The sequence below is a fragment of the Drosophila yakuba genome, chromosome X (genome assembly GCF_016746365.2).
Source record: "Drosophila yakuba strain Tai18E2 chromosome X, Prin_Dyak_Tai18E2_2.1, whole genome shotgun sequence".
In the NCBI taxonomy this organism is placed as follows: domain Eukaryota; kingdom Metazoa; phylum Arthropoda; class Insecta; order Diptera; family Drosophilidae; genus Drosophila; species Drosophila yakuba.
This window is the reverse complement of record NC_052526.2, coordinates 17,076,088-17,095,848: the sequence shown is the minus strand read 5'-3', so window position 1 is coordinate 17,095,848 and position 19,761 is coordinate 17,076,088. Positions and strand designations below refer to the sequence as shown.

At 43.7% G+C, this 19,761-nt stretch overlaps 2 protein-coding genes across 4 annotated transcripts in view; one reads left to right on the top strand and one right to left on the bottom strand.

The window, feature by feature from the left end:
• Positions 1–419: 419 nt before the first annotated feature.
• Positions 420–4,841, bottom strand: LOC6525742 (dynein axonemal intermediate chain 7 homolog; the record flags this gene model as incomplete). The annotated part of the gene is made up of 12 exons (XM_002101528.4): positions 420–1,067; positions 1,119–1,194; positions 1,258–1,376; positions 1,571–1,904; positions 1,964–2,805; positions 2,870–3,026; positions 3,096–3,455; positions 3,515–3,714; positions 3,773–3,859; positions 3,914–4,071; positions 4,129–4,567; positions 4,726–4,841. Coding segments are annotated over 12 exons (3,504 nt in total), but the record flags the coding sequence as incomplete, so codon positions are not given.
• Positions 4,842–8,752: 3,911 nt separating this feature from the next.
• The window catches only part of LOC6525735 (potassium voltage-gated channel protein Shaker), a 116,799-nt gene continuing 105,790 nt past the window's right edge, over positions 8,753–19,761 (top strand). For 2 of the 3 annotated variants that reach the window (XM_039371089.2, XM_039371110.1), the window contains exon 1: positions 8,753–10,074. In XM_039371089.2, the coding sequence (XP_039227023.1) occupies positions 9,929–10,074 (146 nt within the window). In that variant the 5' untranslated portion in view covers positions 8,753–9,928. The remainder of the gene's footprint in view (positions 10,075–19,761) is intronic. The other variant, XM_039371087.2, reaches the window with a different exon arrangement.

Genomic DNA, 19,761 nt, shown 5'->3' with positions numbered 1-19,761 from the left:
CAGGCGAGCATTAAAGGATAAGCTCGCAGTGAATATGTTAATTGTGCTGCCTTTGAACCATAGTGTGTATATATATATATATATATATATATATAAATATATATGTGTGTGATTCTGGGAAGGGACTAAGAATGGGGACTAATGGGCGGCATACATATAAGAAGGGTCCATGAGGGAAGCGACAAACTGATGACAATGGAAATGTATTATAATTGGAGAGGGAGGCAATTTCAGTGGAGATTGATGATTCCTTTGTGGCTAAGCGCTATTCCTAAGTGGATAAAAAGCTGAATTATCGATATGGTCTGCATAACAAATTTCACGTTAAGTCCCAAAGCTTTTGTATAAGACCATTAGCATTGTAAAAGCTATTCCACAGGTATGAATGGCACAAACTTCTGAGATGAAGCGACATTTAATTTGATTTCGATTTGAATGTATTTAGCTTAGATCAACACAAGCTGAGCGGTCGAATGGCCATCAAAATCTTGGCCACATTGTCCCTGAGCACGGGATTCATGGTCTTCTGTTTCTCCAGACTCCCAGGCTGAGCATGAGCCTGCGATAGTTGATATAGATCGGCGTAATACTCCATGCCCGGTATACCAACGGCATTGAAACTGGCGGATACTTCCGTACAATCGATTATCGAAGTCTTTAGTGGGGTCACCAGTAGAGTTGAGTAATATGGCACCTTCTTGCCCTCGATTAGCTCGCGAACCAGCAGCACAGCAGTGCGGGATCCGGCCAAGAGGTTCCAACGTGACCAACTGAAGTTGTGCGACTGGGCCAAGGTGGACAGGCAGGCATAGCAGTGCATCTCCATCACGTAGTTCTTCTCGCAGGAACCCTCCGTGTAGCAGAAGGCATCCTCGTCCGGGAAAATGTCCACGGCGGACAGTATCAGGGTGGCCTTCAGTTCCGCTAGTGATAGTGTTTTGCCAATCATATCGGTGATGCCCTGCGTACTGCCACCCTGGAAATTGTTCACCGTGTAGCCCGATTTGGTTATTGTCATGTCCAGACTGATTAGGGAGGCCGTGAAACTGAAGATGATGGTGCCGGGACTAGGGAATTTAAGAGTATTAGGATAGTTACTTTGCACTAAATCGACTTACTTTTTCATATCCGGTCGCAGGTCCCACGTTTGGTACGGCATGTTGCTGTACTTATTCAAAGCAAACCCGAAAATACCTGTTAATTTAAATGGATTAATAAATAAATATATTTGCTATGTCAGCGTACTAAATTTCTTACCCAATCTTCCCGTGCGAAACTGTATGGAGAGTTTGTCCTCATTGAACTTGGTATCGTGGACATCGCGGGTGCTCCACTTGCCCTGCGTTATGGCAGCCACATTGCTCATCTTTTGTTTGCTATAAAAATGTGCTATTTAAATTAAATATAAAGTATAAATACGGCATGCACTGCAGGTGCTGTTGCCAAGGATTTCAATTTCCCGCTCAATCATTGAACAGCACTCAGCATCGATCAATCTGTCAATCTGACCTACGGACATACATATATACCCCCACATATATAAATTGTACCTAGAAGTACGGGTATATACCTTTCGCTGTCGCTGTTGTCACTGTTCGTCACCGGACCCAGCAGGTCGTGCAGCGTGTTGGCCGCCGTGGAGGCTCCTTCGAGCAGCTCCACCAGGCTGTCCACGTCGTCGTCGTCGTCCTCGCTGCTGTCCATGCTGTTGGAGCGTTTGGCCGAGGCCTCTGGATCCGGTTCCGGCGGAAGCTGTGAGTCTCGGACAAAGGAGATGCCCGTGTAGTAGGCAAAGGCGGCGGCTGCTGCGGCCGGTTGCAGGACATCCACCAGCTCCTGGCTAAGTGGTTGCATATTCTCTGCCAGATCCCCATCGTTTTCCAGCTCCCGGGGCTCCTTTTCACCTGCAGATATCAGTGGATTGAGTATGTATGTAGTATGTATGTATGTATATATAACTCACCTGGATCACTCGTTCGCGAGCCAGTGGGCGATAGCTGCTCGGATATCTGCTGGATGAGCTCCTCCTGCTGATCCCTGGGCAGCTGCAGACGCCACAATCGATCCATGTCCTCAATTAGCTGCGAAAATAGGTAGCCCTGGAGGTGTACCGGTGCCCGGGAACGTGGCGCCATTTGGCGGAACTTCAAGAGCTTATCGAAACACAGCGGTGGGAACATCTCCGCCGGCTCCTCCGTGTCCAGAAACTCAGCACCCAGACCCGGTTTGCAGTTGAGCTGCAGCTTCTGCAGTTCCTTGGGTATTTCCAGTTGATCATCTGTCACTTCCTTGCCCTGACCCAATCGGATGTGGGCCTGTCGAGCCAGGAACATCACTTTTCGTTGCCTCAGGCCCGTGGACAGGATGGGCGTCGATTGCTCCAGGCGAACGCAGAATCCCTGTGGCAAACGTGGCACCACAAAGTCCTTGACCAGGCCATACAAGTCCACATCGCTGGGTATGGCACGCAGATCAAAGTCGTTGATTTCACGGAGCACCTGCTGCCGGGACTCCCCATGTCCGCCCATGTCCGATTTCTGGGAACGCATGCGGGCCGGACACCGGGGTGAGCTCTTCAGCGGACTGGGCTGGGCGTGTGTGGAGAGGGGTGTCGCTTCGGTGGGCGTGGCTGTGGTGGCAGCCGCCGTTCCACTCACCGCACCCGTCCCGTCCGCCTCGCCATCAGCATGTGGCTTCCTGTCCTCCGGCTTCATGCCATCGGCTAGCTCCATTTCCAGGGTTTCCACATTGGTCTCCCAGCGACAGGCCACAGGTGGCTCAAACCAAATCACCGAGTCCGGCAATCTTTTGGGATTAACAAAAATTCGAGTGGAATGAGTTTGTTTGCTTGGCTAACATCAATACTCACTGCAAGGTGACCAGTGCCAGCTTATCCAGTGCGGCTTCAATCATTCGCATCTCAGCTTCAATCTCCTCCGGCAATCGTCGCACTCCCGGCAAAACGGGAGGTGGAGGCTTGTACGTCTGGTAGTACTCCTTGTGCACCAAACTGTTGGCCGAGGTGACTGCAAATGTTGAAAGAGGATAATTCTTTTGCTATTTGATTAAGATTCTTTAGTAATGCAATGCTCAACTGGTGCGAATAAAGGATCTGGCATTTAGCTGCTTATCCTGCTGCGGAGTTTCGAGAAAGTCGATGCAGTAGACACCGCCAATGATGCGATACTTGCGCAGATTCACGTCCGTCTCCAGCATTCCATAGGCCTCCGGTCCAATGGCCCTGCGATGTGCCTTGCTCAGCTCATCCTCGTACTCCGCATACAGCTTGTCCACGTCGTAGGTGCGTTCCCTTGGCGGCTGCGAGCTGGCTGAGTGCTGATCCTGGGTGAGCTGCTCCAGCTCCGAGAGTGGAATCTCCCGGCCACACTCGTCCAGCATCGCCTGCAGGATCTCCTTGCGCTTGCGCCACTCGCGCTTCGTTTGCCGCAGGATATCTGCAAATCAGATTGCTTTTTAACATATTTATAATTATATTACTGTGTTTATAGCTTACTGGCATTTGCTGAGCGGGCATGCTTTAAGCAGTAACTGCCGCAGTAGTCACTGAAGTGATCGTAGTTCAACCAGAGTCCCCGCAAAGCTGAGCTCTGCAAATAAACCGTGGGAGGTAGTGAGATTTGCATTTCGATCGTGGGAAAGTCGATCTCGTTGTGAGCCGACTGTTCCCCAATTCGCGCCTTTGGGTTAAGAGCTCTGAAATATATAAATCACTTGCAGATTATTGTTGGATATTCTCAGCTTTATAGTTTACATTTGAGCATCCTTCGAAAAGGTCCACACGAAACTCTGAAACACATCCGAGCTGTAAATGTGCTTTGACACACCAGGTCTATCGATTCTGCATGAATCATCATTATCAGATTTTTTATAAATTGGACTTTATAAATCTTACTCCATATCCCTCTCGATGTGCGACATGGTCTTGTAGGTGAACTCGTCCAAGTGCTGCTTGAGGAACACCCTCATATCGGTCTTCAGCTTCACCAGATCGGCGGCAATAAGAGCAGATTTCTGTTTGAACGGCAGCATTTCGTCCAACTCGTTGAGGATCTAAGATTAAAACATATCATGTAAATGTGTGTAAGTGACTGAAATGGAAGGAGTTACCCCCAAAACCTCCTTAATCCTTTGGGCGTAGACATCGCCCAATCTGCCCTGCTGTTGGCGCAGTGAGATCCTCGTGAGATCCGGCACCTGGGCATCCTGGGTGAGCAGTGTGCGCTCATCGGTGCGCAGTAGCCAGTTCCTGGACTCCAGATGCCGCTTGGCTATGTCCGTGTGCCACTGATGGATGTACTTCCTCAAGTCACTCGGACTGGCCGCATTTGGCAGGCCATTGCAGCGCATAAACTTCTCCCAATCCCGCTCGTGTCGCTCCCCATCCTTGATGGCCTCGATGGCCGTGCGCACCGCGTCGAAGAAGAGCATGCTGTCCTTGAGCTGGGCCCTCCTCTGGCGGTTCTCGGCCACCTCCTGTTGCTGGCGGTGCTTCGCCTGCTCCATCTCCAGCTTCTTCCGCTGACGCGCCTCCTCCAGCTTCTTGAGTCTGCAGGGGATTGGGGATTGGTTTTCATCAGTGTGTTAGGTTAATTATTTTCCATAAATTAAAAAGCTAATTACAATGAATACTGGAATAGTGACAATCAGTGTAATATAGTTTGGCTAAAGAGTAAGTTTACTTTCATAAATATTTGTGGTACTTACTTCTCCTTCTCCATTTCAATACGCATAAGCTCGGCCTGCTCGGCCTCCAGGCGGGCCTTTTCCTTCTTCGAGAGCTTCTTCTTGGGCGGCTGTTGTTGGGAAAAGTTGCACCGTCGTCATCATTATGGTAATTAGCATCTTCATCTTCATCAGCACTAAGCTGAGCATTTGACCCGTGGCCTACCATCTTATCCCGAGCAGTCCTGCGGCGCAAGTGGAAGTGGAAGTGGACATGGATACCTATGCCGCGCCGTGGTTGCTATTGATCCAACACAAGTGAGTCCTGGCAACCTGAGCGTCTCTTTCTTTATTTATTCTTTTTGTTTTTGTTTTTGTTGGGTTTGTTTCTTTCGCCAGCTGCCCGGGCAACTCGGATGGCAATCCTTTTTGGCCACGCCATAATTTCCCTAATTAAATATTCAATGGGGAGCTTAGCTCGTTGGCCAAAAATGTTTACCGAAAATCCCCCGTCAAGTTGCGCGTGGCAGGAAAGCAGGAAACTATCCCCCGGTGGCAAATGTCGGTTGACACGCCGGATTCTTCAGGGACGAGAATGGGTTTTTTGTTGGCTGAGTAGTTGAGTTGAGATGGCCATGGGAATTCCATATTCCGGACTCTGGACTCTGGATTCCGGATAGCGGATTCGGATTACAGCCGAGGTGAGAAGACACCGATGCCACGGAGACCTTGGGGAGCACCAACAGCATAATGCGGAGTATCGATTAAATCGGAAAATCGGATTAATCAGTTGGGTCAGAGTATGAATATGAAATCGGGGAGAGTTTAGATTAAGTGGCTGCTATTAATTTATGTGCGATAAAAAATTCGATTAATTATACATGGGCATTAATAAATGGGTTGTAATAAATGCAATAAAACCATTAAAATCGCTGTATTGATGGCGCCAGTTGAATATGCACAAGAAATATTTCGCATTTCACATGCATGTCGACTTATGCGTTCATATCGAATTTAATAATTAAGGTAAGCGTTAAGCACTTTTCGATTGAACTTTGCCAACTTCTACCGTATCCACTTACTTTCATCGTCGAATTTTTATTTTTCCACTTGCCGCCAAAGTTTCTCCCATGTGAGTCCTTGTCTTGGCTCCCTTTTTCTCTGGCGATGGTAAGGATATGGACTGCCATTTTCCCCATTTCCCCAATCTCCCCAATCTCCCAGGTGTCAAGCAGACAACGTCGCTTAATTATCAGCCTATTTAAATTCTGGGCCGGGCTGTTCGAGGTTTCCCGGCTAATTGCAGACCCATCTCTGGCTTATCAAATTAATAGCAGGTGCAGGAATAAGGTTGGCTACGTAAAAAATGGGTTCAGGTGACTGTTTTGCAGTGGGGAATCAAATCAGGAAAGTAATTCATTAATTGTTACAATATTTTCATATGAAGCTATTTTCTAAATGGAGCACAAAAATATATTAAATCAATTTAATTAAAAAGTTACATTTTAAGTTAGCTAATGTATTTTCATTTTCAGTAGGGCATTCAGTGCCCTTTCTTTTGACACTTTTCCTTCATTTCATTTCATTTCTAATCTAATTTTTTTCTATTTTTCCTCTAGCGATTCACTCTTTTCGCCAATTTTGTATTTCCTTTGTTAGTTATGTATTGCATTTGGCAGCCGCAGGACATGCCTTATAATATCGTCCTTTGGCCGCTAGTTGGTATCCAATAGACCAAGCCCCCATCCTCCAGTTTGACCAGGTGCCGGGGCTCATAATGCGATATAATTTTTGTGTAAATAATACAGATTGTGGGGCCAGTGGTTGCTTGGTTGGCATGACAATATAAATATTACAGAGACTGAAGCGTAATTAGTTTAAATTGGTCGTGGGGCAGTGAGTGCAGTGGCCAAGTGGAAATTCGAGAGTGGAAAATGGGTAAATGTCAAATGGCGGACGGGATGGGATGGGGAGGAATCCATGCCATGGTGGGACTCATGGCAGATGCACAATAAAAATTTATCATACGCACCGTTGACGTTGACAGATCGTCGAGCTGACGCGTTGCAAGTTGGCTGGCTACAGACTACAGACTACTGGCTACAGGCTACAGGCGACAGGCGACAAACTGCAACAAAAGCGATAAAAATGAAGAAGCGCAGGCAAGGGCTTTAGAATCCGCAGCTCATCCTTCATCTCCATCAGCATCAGCATCTCCATCTGGCTGCATCTACTTTCCATCTCGTGGAGCTGAAGCCCTGAGTCCTGAATGCCACACGCTCGAGTGAACTTTGCAATCTGACAAAATCGGTGAATGGCGAACGGTTAAATGCTCCGTGTTGCAGGCGCACAAGCTGTACAAGCTGCACATGCAACTGCCGCTCATCCGGCAGCTGCAGTCAGTGTTGCCTTTGTTTAACCCATGATGCCCACCATGACTTTGTGTGCGACTCTTCTTTTGCTTCTTTCGCTCTTTTTATTGCTCCTCGGGCGTGAAAGGCATTTCTGAATGCCAAATTGCTTACAAACCGAATCACAGCTGCGAATTAGCATTTAGCTGCAAAGTGCTTGTTGTGAAGTAAACTTTTAAAGGAATTCCGGATTTTTCAGCCAGAGAGCTGATTAAATATATATGTTTTGAATGAAAGTGCAAAAGTTTGACAATGAGATACAAATTAAGTGAAGAGAAAAGTAAAAAATTGGCAGAAACGTGCGCGTAGAAACCATATTGTTGCATTTTAGACACATTTGGAAGTGAATTGAAAATCCTTTGAAAATATCTTTACATTTGTAAACATTTTTCTTCCCTGTTTGCTTAAATTCTATGTGTATTGAATTCTCACCTGAAGGTGTGAATTAAAGTGTGATTTTATTGTTGCGTACATCTAGGCACCTTTAAGAGGAAAAACAAAGTCACTGCAAAAACGTTGACTTGAATATGATAGTTTTTAACATTTTCTCCATTGTTTATTTATTCGCCATGCATATTCAATTATCTTTTTGGCAAAGGTTGAAACCAAAAAAAAACTGTCACATACAATTTTATTTGTTATTTTTGTCAGTTAAAATAATAAATCCATTCAGTGAGTATCTCACAGCGGGATACTCGATTTTTGCGCTCTTGGTTGTCGATTTTATAATTATGTATTCTGAGGTTATAACTGCTGTCCAGCTGGGCGGCAATGAGTTTGCTAACAGCACAGCCAGACATCGTTTGCTGGATGGAAATGGAAGCGGATGAGGATGAGGATGAGGATGAAGACGAGGATGTGGATGAAGACGAGGATGTGGATGAAGACGAGGATGTTGATGCGGATGTGGATGGTGGTGATGACGATGACGAGGGAGAGTGTGATCCGAGGTGGAATGGTTTCTTAATGTGCTCGATGCGACGTTGATGGCATTGCAAATGTGCACACGCTCGAGTCCCCAAAATGGTGGTTGTGTGTATGAGTGTGTGAGTAAGTGTGTGTGTGTAAGTGTGTGCCTGTGTCTGTGTGTGTGAGTCTGGGTGCTTGAGAGTACTTAGCAGACTGACAGAATCGGACAACCCCTCGCACTCCTGCCACTTGCTGCTGTCAGAATTTCAGTGGAGGGCTGAAAATTACTACACTCCCCGCAAAATTTCCCCCCCTTTTTGAGCATTGAAAATTGCAAATATATTGAGACATTCCCATAAGCTAAATGATGATTCCCAGCTGAAGATGATCCCAGTCGTTGACATAATTGAACCGATGGAGAGCTTTGTTTTCGGCCTCTTGGGTCCTCAATCCTCAATGGGAAGCACATGGTAATGATGATGGCTTTTGTGGGCTGCTAGTATAAATTATGAACTACACAGAATAACATTTATATATTAATAACATTTAAGAGGGTGTAAGAAAGATATGAATAATACTATTCATTTTGTAAATTGTTATATAAATTATGAACTACACAGAATCAAATTCATATATTAATAACATTTAAGACGGTGTAAGAAAGATATGAATAGTACTATTCATTTTGCAAATTGTTACTTAATTCAACTGTAACTAATTTGTGATTTCAATTTATTTATTCTTTCCAGCTGCCCGTGCACGTAATTCTTCATATCGTCGTTTAATCGCCTTCCTGCCCTATGCACTATATATCAGCAACAACTACAACTACAACTAAAGTCTCAAACAAAAAGCAATCGTAAAAAGCAAATAATAATACCAAATGTCGTAATTGGAACAAATGTTGTACATACCTACGGATAAATTGTAAATAAATCGTACGACATTGCGAAATACCCGAAATTAGATGATACAAATTTGTCTTCTTCCAAATTCAAGTTATGCCCGTTTTGATATAAAGCCATGATTGGGTTTTCAGAATTGATCAAATAACTTAACTAGCTTCCATTTAAATTAAAGAGTTTCGGGTATTAAATAGTCGACCTAGTCGACTATCAATAGTCCTAAATTAAATCAATAAACGGACACTTTCATTCGTTAGAACCTTTGGCCAGCAAAATTTAGCTAGAAGACAAAATATACAAGGAGAGAAATTTTTGCATACTAAATTTAATGAAGCTATACGAAAATTGCAAAATAGCAAGAAAGGACAAACAAAGCAGAGACCCAACAATAATTAGCATTAAAAATTGGTTAACAAGCAAAAGACCCAGAAATATCGAAGTAAAAGGATTAGTTGTACGCCCATTGTGATTATTAATTTTAGACATAGGCCAAGAAACCAAAACCAACAGCAAGTCGAGGGGAAACGTTGCTCTCAAAAATAAAACAGCAGCACAACACGACCAAAAAGCAAAGCAAAAGCAACAGAGAAGCAAAGCAAAAGCAAAAGCAAAAGCAAGAAGCAAAATTAGCCGCCCAAAGAACCTTGAAAGCATTAGCCAAAAACTCTTAGTTCAATTCCATCCAACAACCAAATACCAAACTCTTGGCTATGACAAATTTGAGGCGTTCAAACTGAATAAAAAAAAATGAGAAAAACTTATTGATGCGGCTGCCCAACTCAGCAACAACTCAGTTTCAACTCTTGCCCAGCGGCATCTGTCCTCTATATATATTAATATAAAATATATATATATATCTGATCTGAAGTTCCAATTCGCGAGTGCGTTTCCGTTTCCGTTTCCGTTTGCGCATCCATTTTCGTTTCGGTTTCGTTGGAAAGCTAGTGCGCCTGCTGCCACTGCCACTGCCACAGACACAGTTTCTTCGATCGGAAACGGATTTGGGAAACAGCCGCCAAGATGACCATGTGGCAGAGTGGCGGCATGGGAGGCCATGGCTCCCAGAACAATCCATGGATGAAGCTGATGGGCATCGTCCACAAGGAGCGGCGCCACACGGAGAACGTCCAGAGTCAGTCCGGTTCCAACGAGCGCAACCTGAACCAGTGAGTATTGCAAATATTTTATAAATAACTATCTTAAATGAAAATCTATATATATTTGTATATATATTCGTAAGGAATGGAATTAGATTTATGTGCGGTAAAGAAAGAATAATGTGTGTAGGTTTTTAAGAAAGAGTTGAGCGTGCAACTAGTGGGTTTTATCACATCTCTCTATGCCCATTTATTACATTTTTCCATGGGGCTCAATAAGCGTAATTTTGCATAGTTCTGCGAGTGAATCGGTGCTTTAATGGGCTTTGGAACAAGGATATTCGACGCTGCTTGCGCAGAAAAGTATGCGGCACTTTTTCCTTCTTTTTTATTGCCCTCCTACCGACTTTTGGATGTCGAACGTGGATGCCATGTTATGCATATTGGTCGTAAAACATGCGCCAACTGCGCAATTAAATGGCCCGCAATGCAAATGGAATGCCGAGGACCGGCACCAGGAGCAGGACATGTTGCCAGGACACAAAGTGTGCGGCTCAAGGCGGGTTTTTGGCGCGGGGCGAGTGGGGGATGGATGTCGTGGAGAGTCATTTACCACAAATCAACGCTGCCAACTGCCTGCTTCTCCCCCTCCCTTTAGTTTTGTGTTTTTTATTGCATCCAAGTGAAGCGCCCTGTAAATGATATATCCAACCGGTCAGTGGCCAACTATCATTACCCGCCCACCGCCAGTGGCCACCAGAGGAGACCAGTAGCCACCAGTGGCCACCAGTGGCCATCAGTGGCCGCCAGTCTCGGAAAGTGCAGCTCTTTGGGCTTTTAAATTGGCTATAAATGCGCTGGAGCATAAATGGATTTACACACATGCAGCTTGTTGCTGTCCCCATTTGCCCACCTTCGCCATCATTCATTTCCATTCCATGTTGCATGCATATACGAGCTACTGCATCGACACGCCCCCCTTTTTCCGGCAGCCCTCTCTGCCACGCCCGTTTTTGCATCCATTTCCCGCACTTTTCACCAAGGAGTCCCTATAAAAATTGTACAACTCGCCATATGCACACACTCGTACTCATATTCGTACTCATATTCGTACTCGTACTCGTACTCATATGCACTTGTGTGCGAGTGCGAAGGAAGTTAAATGGAAAAGGCACTTCCGGAATTCGGATGAGCGAACCGGATGCCACATAGATTGAAAGATGGATCGAAGATGCGCAGAGCGGCAATCTGATTACTCGTCTCTTGAGCCACAAAATATATTTGATTTTTGCCAGCCTGGATGGCATTTCTGCATCTAAGGAAATTGAGAACTAAATCGCCAAAAATCAAGTCTCAGTATACGATTAAACATTAAGTTGTGTCATTTGCATTTATTAAAGTGGAGTACGAAAATTATAAGAGAAAGCCTTCAAATGATATTGAAATATATAACTAGTGCCTGCTTACTAATTATAATTATTTAAAATTTTCCGAGTGCAAATGTCGCGTTGCTGGGCACCGCTAAACTTTTCCATTGCCGCACAGGACTCGATGGAGTCCTTTTTGCCATCGCGCGCGTACTCGAAACTTCACTCGAGCGGATTAATTGAACTAGTTCCCCAATTTGCCAACTAATGTGGCTGCCAGAATCCGACAATTCTGCATCCTGCATCCTGCAATCTGCATCCTGCGACCTGCATCCTGCGCTTTTCCATGGGGTATCATAAATTCATGCACCCACAACGGCGCACATACCACTACTGGCACACACAATGGCAAGCACTTGAAAATGAAAGGATAATAATAATATTTTTATTTTATTATATTTTAGTTTTTCTTTTCCGCTTTTTGTTGCAACTACAACACAGGCGGCAGCATCAACATATGAGGCGGGTGGCTCATGGGGGTCAGAGGTCGATGGGCGGTGGGCCAGTGGGCGGGGCAGGGCTTAAGTGCTCTCAAGTGCCATTGGTGTGTGTTTCTGTGTGTGTGTGTTGGTAGATTGCAACTGCAACTGTGTGCAAGTGTTGGAAAGTGCTCGCAAACTGTGCAATGATTTCGGGATTCCGCCGGATTACTTTCGCCCAAGTATTTCGCAATTTATGTCCAACTCGTTCGCATTCTCACTTTGCTCTTTGCCCTTCTGCTCTTTTGCCCTTTTACTTTCTCCATTCCCTTTCTCCGCTCTCCGTGTATCTTTCCATTTCAATTTCCTCTTCTGCTTTGCCTTGCACTCGTGTCCGACCCTCGACAAAAGTTATGAATTATTTTATTACCTTCCAAATGAATTTGGAATTGTTCATATTTTTTAAGTGCCATGTTTGAGGAGCATTGAAAATCAAATGGAATTTTTTGTACGCAAAAGAACAGAAAAACAAAAGAAATGGGACTCGAAGTACTGATTCATATTAATGCCTTATTTTGAGCTTCAATGATAGAAATCACCAGTTTTCTAGATTTATATCATATATATATATATAATATATTATGCTAGAATTTCTATTCTGATGCTTCACTTAAAAATAATCTGTAATCTGGCTACAACAATAGAAATGGTTCATATATGGAAAAAGGTATCTCCATTAAATATTTCTTTTGCAAATATAAAATAAAAAATTAAGAATTTAAAATGTAAGGGAAGACAGCGAAGTTAAAATCTTTAGATTGCACCTCAATCAAAATCCATTCTATTAGCATAACATTTATTAACTTTCAACAGAATGGTCAAATCAAAGGATACAGGGTATCTGATAAGCGAGACACTTGACTTTGGCGTTCCCTACTGACATGTCTCTTTCTTGGGATAGAGAAAACAATTATATAGGGCGTTCATGCATAAATATTGCGAAGGTCAGAGATGCCAACATGAAAGGGTTACGGAGGCGTGGCGGCAGCCTTCTTTTCCTTTTTTTTTTTTTCTCCAAACCAAGTGTTGTTTGCTATTTTACCTATACATGGACATACATCGTTTTTCCCCATCTTCTTGGGACCACTGAGCAACAGTTGAACATTTGGAAATTTGCATAAATTTCACAACACAGCCCATGGCCTTCCTTCTCGGCAAACTTTGTGGGAATTTATAGAAATGTGCACGAAACAGTTTCCATTTGCCTGGGCAGTGGGGCTCTTTGTTGCCCTTCAAAGGCATTTGGGTCCAACATGTTCAAATGAATACTTTATAAGCCCCTCTTTATGGCCATAGCCCTATCTCCCTCCCTCCCCCTCTCTCTCACTCTCTCTCTCTGTATCTCTTTCTCTGTCTCTTAATGTGCTGCTGTCTCTGTCACCGCCTCCCTTTCATTTTCGCCCTGCCAATGTGTAATATTTATGCTGCGAAATGTTTGAAGTTGACGAAACCGTCGGCGTCGTTGTAATATTTAACGCCAACTCAGTGGTATTTACACTAACAAAAATAATTTTAATAAGCTGTAGGCATAATTTTCAAGTCATTTTCTGTATTGCGAGACCCCATTTAATGAAACTAATAATACTAATTATAAAATGCTTCTAAGAACCTTTTAATTTACCAAATATGTATGTATGCAACACCTACTAATTTGAGTTTTCTAACTTATTTAAGAGAACAAATTGTTTTTCTCAGTGTTTGTCATTCCACTTGGCGGCATTATCATCCCCTTTTGCCCATCATCATGGGCGTCCGAGCTATTTTGCATTGAAATTGAAATGTCCGCAGCATTTGTGGGGTGCGTCCGCTTTTGGCCAGGTGAAAGGCAACCGCCCAACTGGGCCAAAATACGTACATTACATTTGCTACCCTATATAGACTACTATATACTAAACATTTTATCAGGAGCGGCGTATTAATTGAAATTTCAAACATATTGACCGACATAAATAGGTGGATAAAGTGCAAGTCCAGTCGGCCGGTTGATTACTACGGCCAAGTGGTTGCTGCAGATTTGTCAATGTCCAGAGTTAGTGTGTGGCCAACAGGGTGCTATTCCTATATATATCCTTCCACATACATATATCCTTTGGCAATTAGGAGATAACAGTCAAATCTCTCATTGGAAACATAGATTTTTGTTGAAAAACAGAGATTTTCCCTTAGTGAGCAACTTAAATTGATTCTACGAACCTGAACACAATTTTTGGGGTAACTTAAATCGTAAAATTGATAAAAAATCATTCCTTATCATTGGCATGAAATAAAGTTTAGTCCTCTTGTGGCACCCTGTCGCCATATGTCGTTCCTGTCATCGATTTCGCATCGCATGAGACTCCATAGTTAGTTACTTAACCCAGCCCAAGACTGCCGGAATTTCTTTTTTCCCAGCCCATTAACCCATTAATTATTTGTGGGCGGAAAATCGCCCGCTGGCGTTTTAGTTTAGTTATCTGCTAAATTTATGTAGCAATACTTCATTTATCGGTATATATTCAATGCTAATAAAGTAGCAAATAATAAATTTCTAATTAAATGGAGAAAATAACTGTATTAACTGTTAGCTTTAATTTATTATTTGAATCAAGTTGAGTCAAGTTAAGTTATAAAATGTAATAGATAATTTATTCATTAAATATCAGTTTTTAGTATATAATTTATTTTTTGATTATCACAGCTGATAGGTGAGATTTAGATATTAACAAAATTAGTTACCAAGAAGTAAACTTTGTTTTGCCAGCGAATTTGTAGCAAATTCGTTAGACAAGCCCCATTTAGTCAAACTCCATAGGAGCGTAATAAATTTCCGTGGGCTTGTCATGGGTTAACACCACCGCTACCCCCGCTCCCCCCGCTCTCGCAGCTCCATCCCCAAATTGCCGATGGCGTCTTTGCCTTCTGTCTAATTGCTGGCCATTCGTTTGGGCCACGTTACTTGGCCAGCCGTCGCTTATCAGCGCCTTTCACTGAAAGCCGACTTATTGCCACACCCACTTAGCGAAAATTGCGACCCATTTGTTAGCCGCCTTCTGGCAAATCATTTTTCATTTGCCTGTGCAAACTCGCAGCACTTTGTCTGCCACCTGGTCAGGTGGGTGGTTTCCGAACTCCCAACTCCCATTCCATCCCATCTCCTTCTCCACTTTTTTCTTTTATGTACGGTTGCTTGTCCTATTGAACTTTACTCAGGCGAAATTAATGAGCGCATAGGGGCATAACACTGCCCATTTCCACCGGTCAGCTGGTCAGGTGGTTGGGTGGTCATCTGGTCAGGTGGTCAGGTGGTTAGGTGGTTAGGTGGTCATCTGGTCAGGTGGTAGAGTGAAATGCGAGTCTACTCCCGTGCGTTCACTGAAGTGCACCTGAGCGCGAAATGTTTGCGGTGTTAAGATGGGTGTCCTTGTGCCGATCCCAAACCGTGCCACCATCCATTCCGATCCCCCAGAGGGGTGGGGTCCTATTGGCGGACCCATAAAAAACCCCAAAGTGTCAAAGCGAAACGATTCAAAACACTGGCGGCCAACAAGCGGGGGCAACATTTTGGCTAACATTTCAATTGGCACGAGCATCGCGAATGCTTTGGGCTGCATTACTCTGTAGAAAAGACTCTAAGGTGTGCGAATATCTGTGTGATTTGCAATTAAATGTCTTGTAGTTAAAGTTAACAGCAAACTACAATTTAAAATGGATAGACGAAGTGGTACTTTGTAATGGTAAAATATTCATTATCAAAAGGTGCATGCTTGCAGTAACTGCAGCATTTTAAAACTTTATCTCAACTAATATAAATACCTTTTTTTACGGGAAAGTAAGATTTAAAACTTGCCAAAATCCAGAGAAGATTGCAGTATTTACTTTGCATAATCATAGTTACACAAATAATGGCTTAAAAGCCAAATAAACGTACAGTTCGTAGACACTTTCAATTAGTATTAAATTGAGAATAACACAATTAAAGTGAACTTGTCTAATACTTTCTGCCTGTGCTCATGGCAAATTCAAGTATTTTAAATGCAATACATTTCCGAACTGCCAATTTAGACAAAACAAATTGAATTTATTCGCACTATACTACGAGTATATTTAGCCTTCGGTACATTTATCTATGCTCCATTAGCTGGCACGAAATAATATGTTTATGTGTGCTTGGAGTGTTAATAACGAAATGAACTGCAATTTCAATTCGAATTTTATGATATGTTAAATACGGACTAATATCCCAACTTAAGCATCCCCATTAACCCCATTGTCCACATGCAATTTCGAGTGTAATGATGATGGTAACCATCTGGTTGTGTTGTGTTGTGTGTGTGTGTTGTGTGTGTGTGTTGTGTGTTGTGTTTTGCCTTTGCCATCTTGTGTGTCTCGTTGACCATTTGACTTTGATTTGTTGTTTGGCTGCGTTGGACTACAAGTGCCGAATGTGCCTCTCTACAAAAAGCAAAGCAAAAAAAAAGGAACAAAAAAAAAAAAAAACGGAACTAGAAGGAATGTATAAAAAACACACACAATGGATGGCAAACAAAACAGAAGGCGGTGTGCAAGTGCCGAAAGACAACTCGTAGCACTCAATTAACGCATTTAAAAGTACAATGCAAGAGGAGCAAGGCGGCGGGCGGGGTCAGAGGTCGCCACTTGTCGGGGTTTATTTTCGAGAACGTCGGGCTGCTCGAACACACGGCCATTGTGCATCCGCCCCATTGTCTCTGGCACGCGGCGAGGGCCATCGGTTCATCGGGGCATTGTCTAACCCACAATGGACACCCCATTCCCCAGCGGGCAGCTCCTACAGCTCCTCCAGCTCCTGCAGCTCCTGCTGCTCCTCAGGTTCCTTGTGCGCCTCAGTTTCAGACACTCAGACCCACTCCATCCAACCCACTCCGCCCATTTGGCAAACAAACCCCCAATCACCGAGAGCAACGACGGCCGGCACAAAATTGAATTGGAAGCAGCATGAGCTGGATAAGAGGACTTGCCATAACCGAAAGCAGTCAGGACCATCAATTGATTGGCCAGCCCATTAGGAGCACCGGATCAAAAGAGATTTCGCTTTATGGAGCAGTAGAAAAACAGTTAAAAAAAAAAACAGCTCTAGGAAATCAAAATTGGTATATTAAATGTCTTTATTCAAAATGCTATGCATTTAATTAATATATTTATCATATTTAAAAGAATAGCTTTTATATTTGTATATACTCACTCAATTTCAATCAGTTAAAGAGTTAGTAAGTGCAGTAAGTCTCGGCCAAGACAAGTCAGCTAGTAGACGGCATTAATGGTTGTTTGGACCAAGTTATTGGCTTCACAAGTGATCTCTGCCATTTGACGGGCTCATTCATTAAAGTTTCACTGGACACCCTACGGCATTTATACGAGAAATAATTTAACGCATCAGCGATTGGCAGGTTAGGCCATTATTGGCCACTTTGCCACTTGGACGCTGGCCCCTTATAATTGCCGGCACTGTCTCTTTCGCACACACTCCACACCTCTCTTTCGCTCGCTCGCTTTTAGTTCTTTTTGCTGCTGGATTTCTGGCTATTTTCCAGTCAAATTCGATTAGCTTAAATGATAGTTGCTAAGTTTTAACTTTGTAGTTTAACTAATTGGTAAACCAAGAACGCGTATCTACAACTCGTATTAAATAGTTAGATGTTTCATCTGTATATTATAATTTCAAATTGGTTTAGTGAGCTGGAGTTACTAAGCTAAACTGTTATATATAATTTAATCCATTAGTTAGCTTCCGTTGCTTATTGGCTTGAACAGCACTATTTGTTTTGGTTATCGGTGAGGGAAGTCCTTGTGAGTGACGGCATGAAATTGTATGGGTCTTTATGGCCCAGTGACCTGCTCACGTTGTTCATGCTGAAATTCCAAATTACATTTTGCATTTTGATTAGAGCGTGAACACAGTGACCTCTTGCCCCATCTATTCCTGCTGCTCCTCTTGCTCCTCCTGCTCATCCTACTCCTCTTGCTCCTCTTGCTCCTCTTGCTCCTCCTACTTCTCCTGCTCCTCCTACTCCTCTTGCTCCTCCTACTTGTGCTGCTCCTCCTACTCCTCTTGCTCCTCCTACTTGTGCTGCTCCCAATCCTCGTCTAACCCCCAGCCATGTACTAAGTAGTGCTGGTCTCGAGAATAGGTTCCCCCCTTTGGATTCTGCAGCTCATTCCCCCCACGAGACACTGGATTCTTGATGCTCGTTTGCAATTTAATGAAGCAAACTGTTGCTAAAGCGAACGGGGAGGGGCATCAACTGTGGAGCGGGGGGGGAGTGATGTGGTGGGGGGTTGGCGTTCGAGCATGAAAATTGTTTGTCCACGGACTCGAGCGGATTCCGGCGGAATGAAATCGACTGGGGCAGCCGAAAGGCGCTTAGCGTCCAACAGCTGTTCCAAAGCCCCTCCTCGTCTTCATCTTCATCTTCATTCTCATCTTCATCCTCATCCGCATCCTCATCCTTATCCACATTCGCATTCGCATCTATATCCCACCCGCCGAGTAGTATCCTGTGTGGCGTATCCTGCAGCCGCCACTCTTGGCAATTTGACAAGAGCGCATTATCCTTACAAACGGCACCAGATGGGCCTGCCCCAACAAAGCAACAGAGCAACAAACAAAACAACAAACAAAACAACAAAGCAGCACAACAAAAAATGAAAAATGATAGAGAGTCGGAAATTTTCGATGGAGAAGGTGGCAACTGGACTGCGGAAGGGGAGGGGGTCTATAAAACTGGGGATTAGCCCAGTCAAACGATTCCGCTGGCACTTGGCCAAAACTACAAAAAATCCAAACTGAGAGCAAACCAGAAAAGTAAGGAATATACATACACATATATATATTTAAAACTGCATAAATCAAAACACTGGTGGCGAAAGGCCAAAGGTCGACCCAAAGGTGATAATTGATGGTCAGTGCCAACTGACGGTGATTTTACAGAGCTAATGACGAGAATAGCCGTCAAATGGGGATTTGATTATCGCAAACCAAGCGGGTTTCAATAAGTTGATATAAATGCATTTCTAGAATTAAAAACGAGAAACTACATCTACTGCTATCTGAAAACTTTTGCAACATGCTTTGATGTTCAGCTCATCGAATCGAATTAAGCTCTACGTCTTCTGTTTGCTTTCTATAGCTGTACGATAGCTCAAAGCAGATTTTATTTCACCCAGACTCATTGCTATCACGGGAATGCAATGTGGATTGCAATCGAGTAAGAAGGAATCCCTATTTAGGAGCCAGTGCCATCTGTGTGACTGCGCTGCCTTCGCCAATTTCCCCATTTTTCCTCAGTTTCCCACACAGAACCTGCCGCAATCCGTGACGCATTCCGGAACCCGAAATGCCTCACGGTCGCCACGATGACAAAGGGAATCGAGAAATGCAACTGAAATTCGTTCAGACAATGGGGGCAAGGGGATTTGATAGAGGGGCAAGTAGGCAAGGGGCAAGTGGGCAAGGGGCAAGGGGGCTTATGGCGACTGAGGGTGGCAGACAACGAAAAATGCAAATTGTCAAACATGCAACGCAATTGACGAGAGACGAACTTAGAGGCACAACTACAGAGTAGCTGGTCCTATGTGTAGCTACACACCGAACAAACCGAGTTACACTGTTTTACTTTTGATAGTTTTTCACAACGAGTAACATGAATAACAATAATTTAAAAACAGACTATAAACATCAAGTCTGCAATTGGCCTTTCTGCAAAGTTAAAGGTTGCATCGGGGTCACCAAACTCTATTTCTTCTTTGTTGCCTGTTTTAACAAGCGGCTTTTAAACCTTTTTTAGAAAATTCATGAAACTACAAGATATAACCAAAAATGAGGTGCAAGTCTG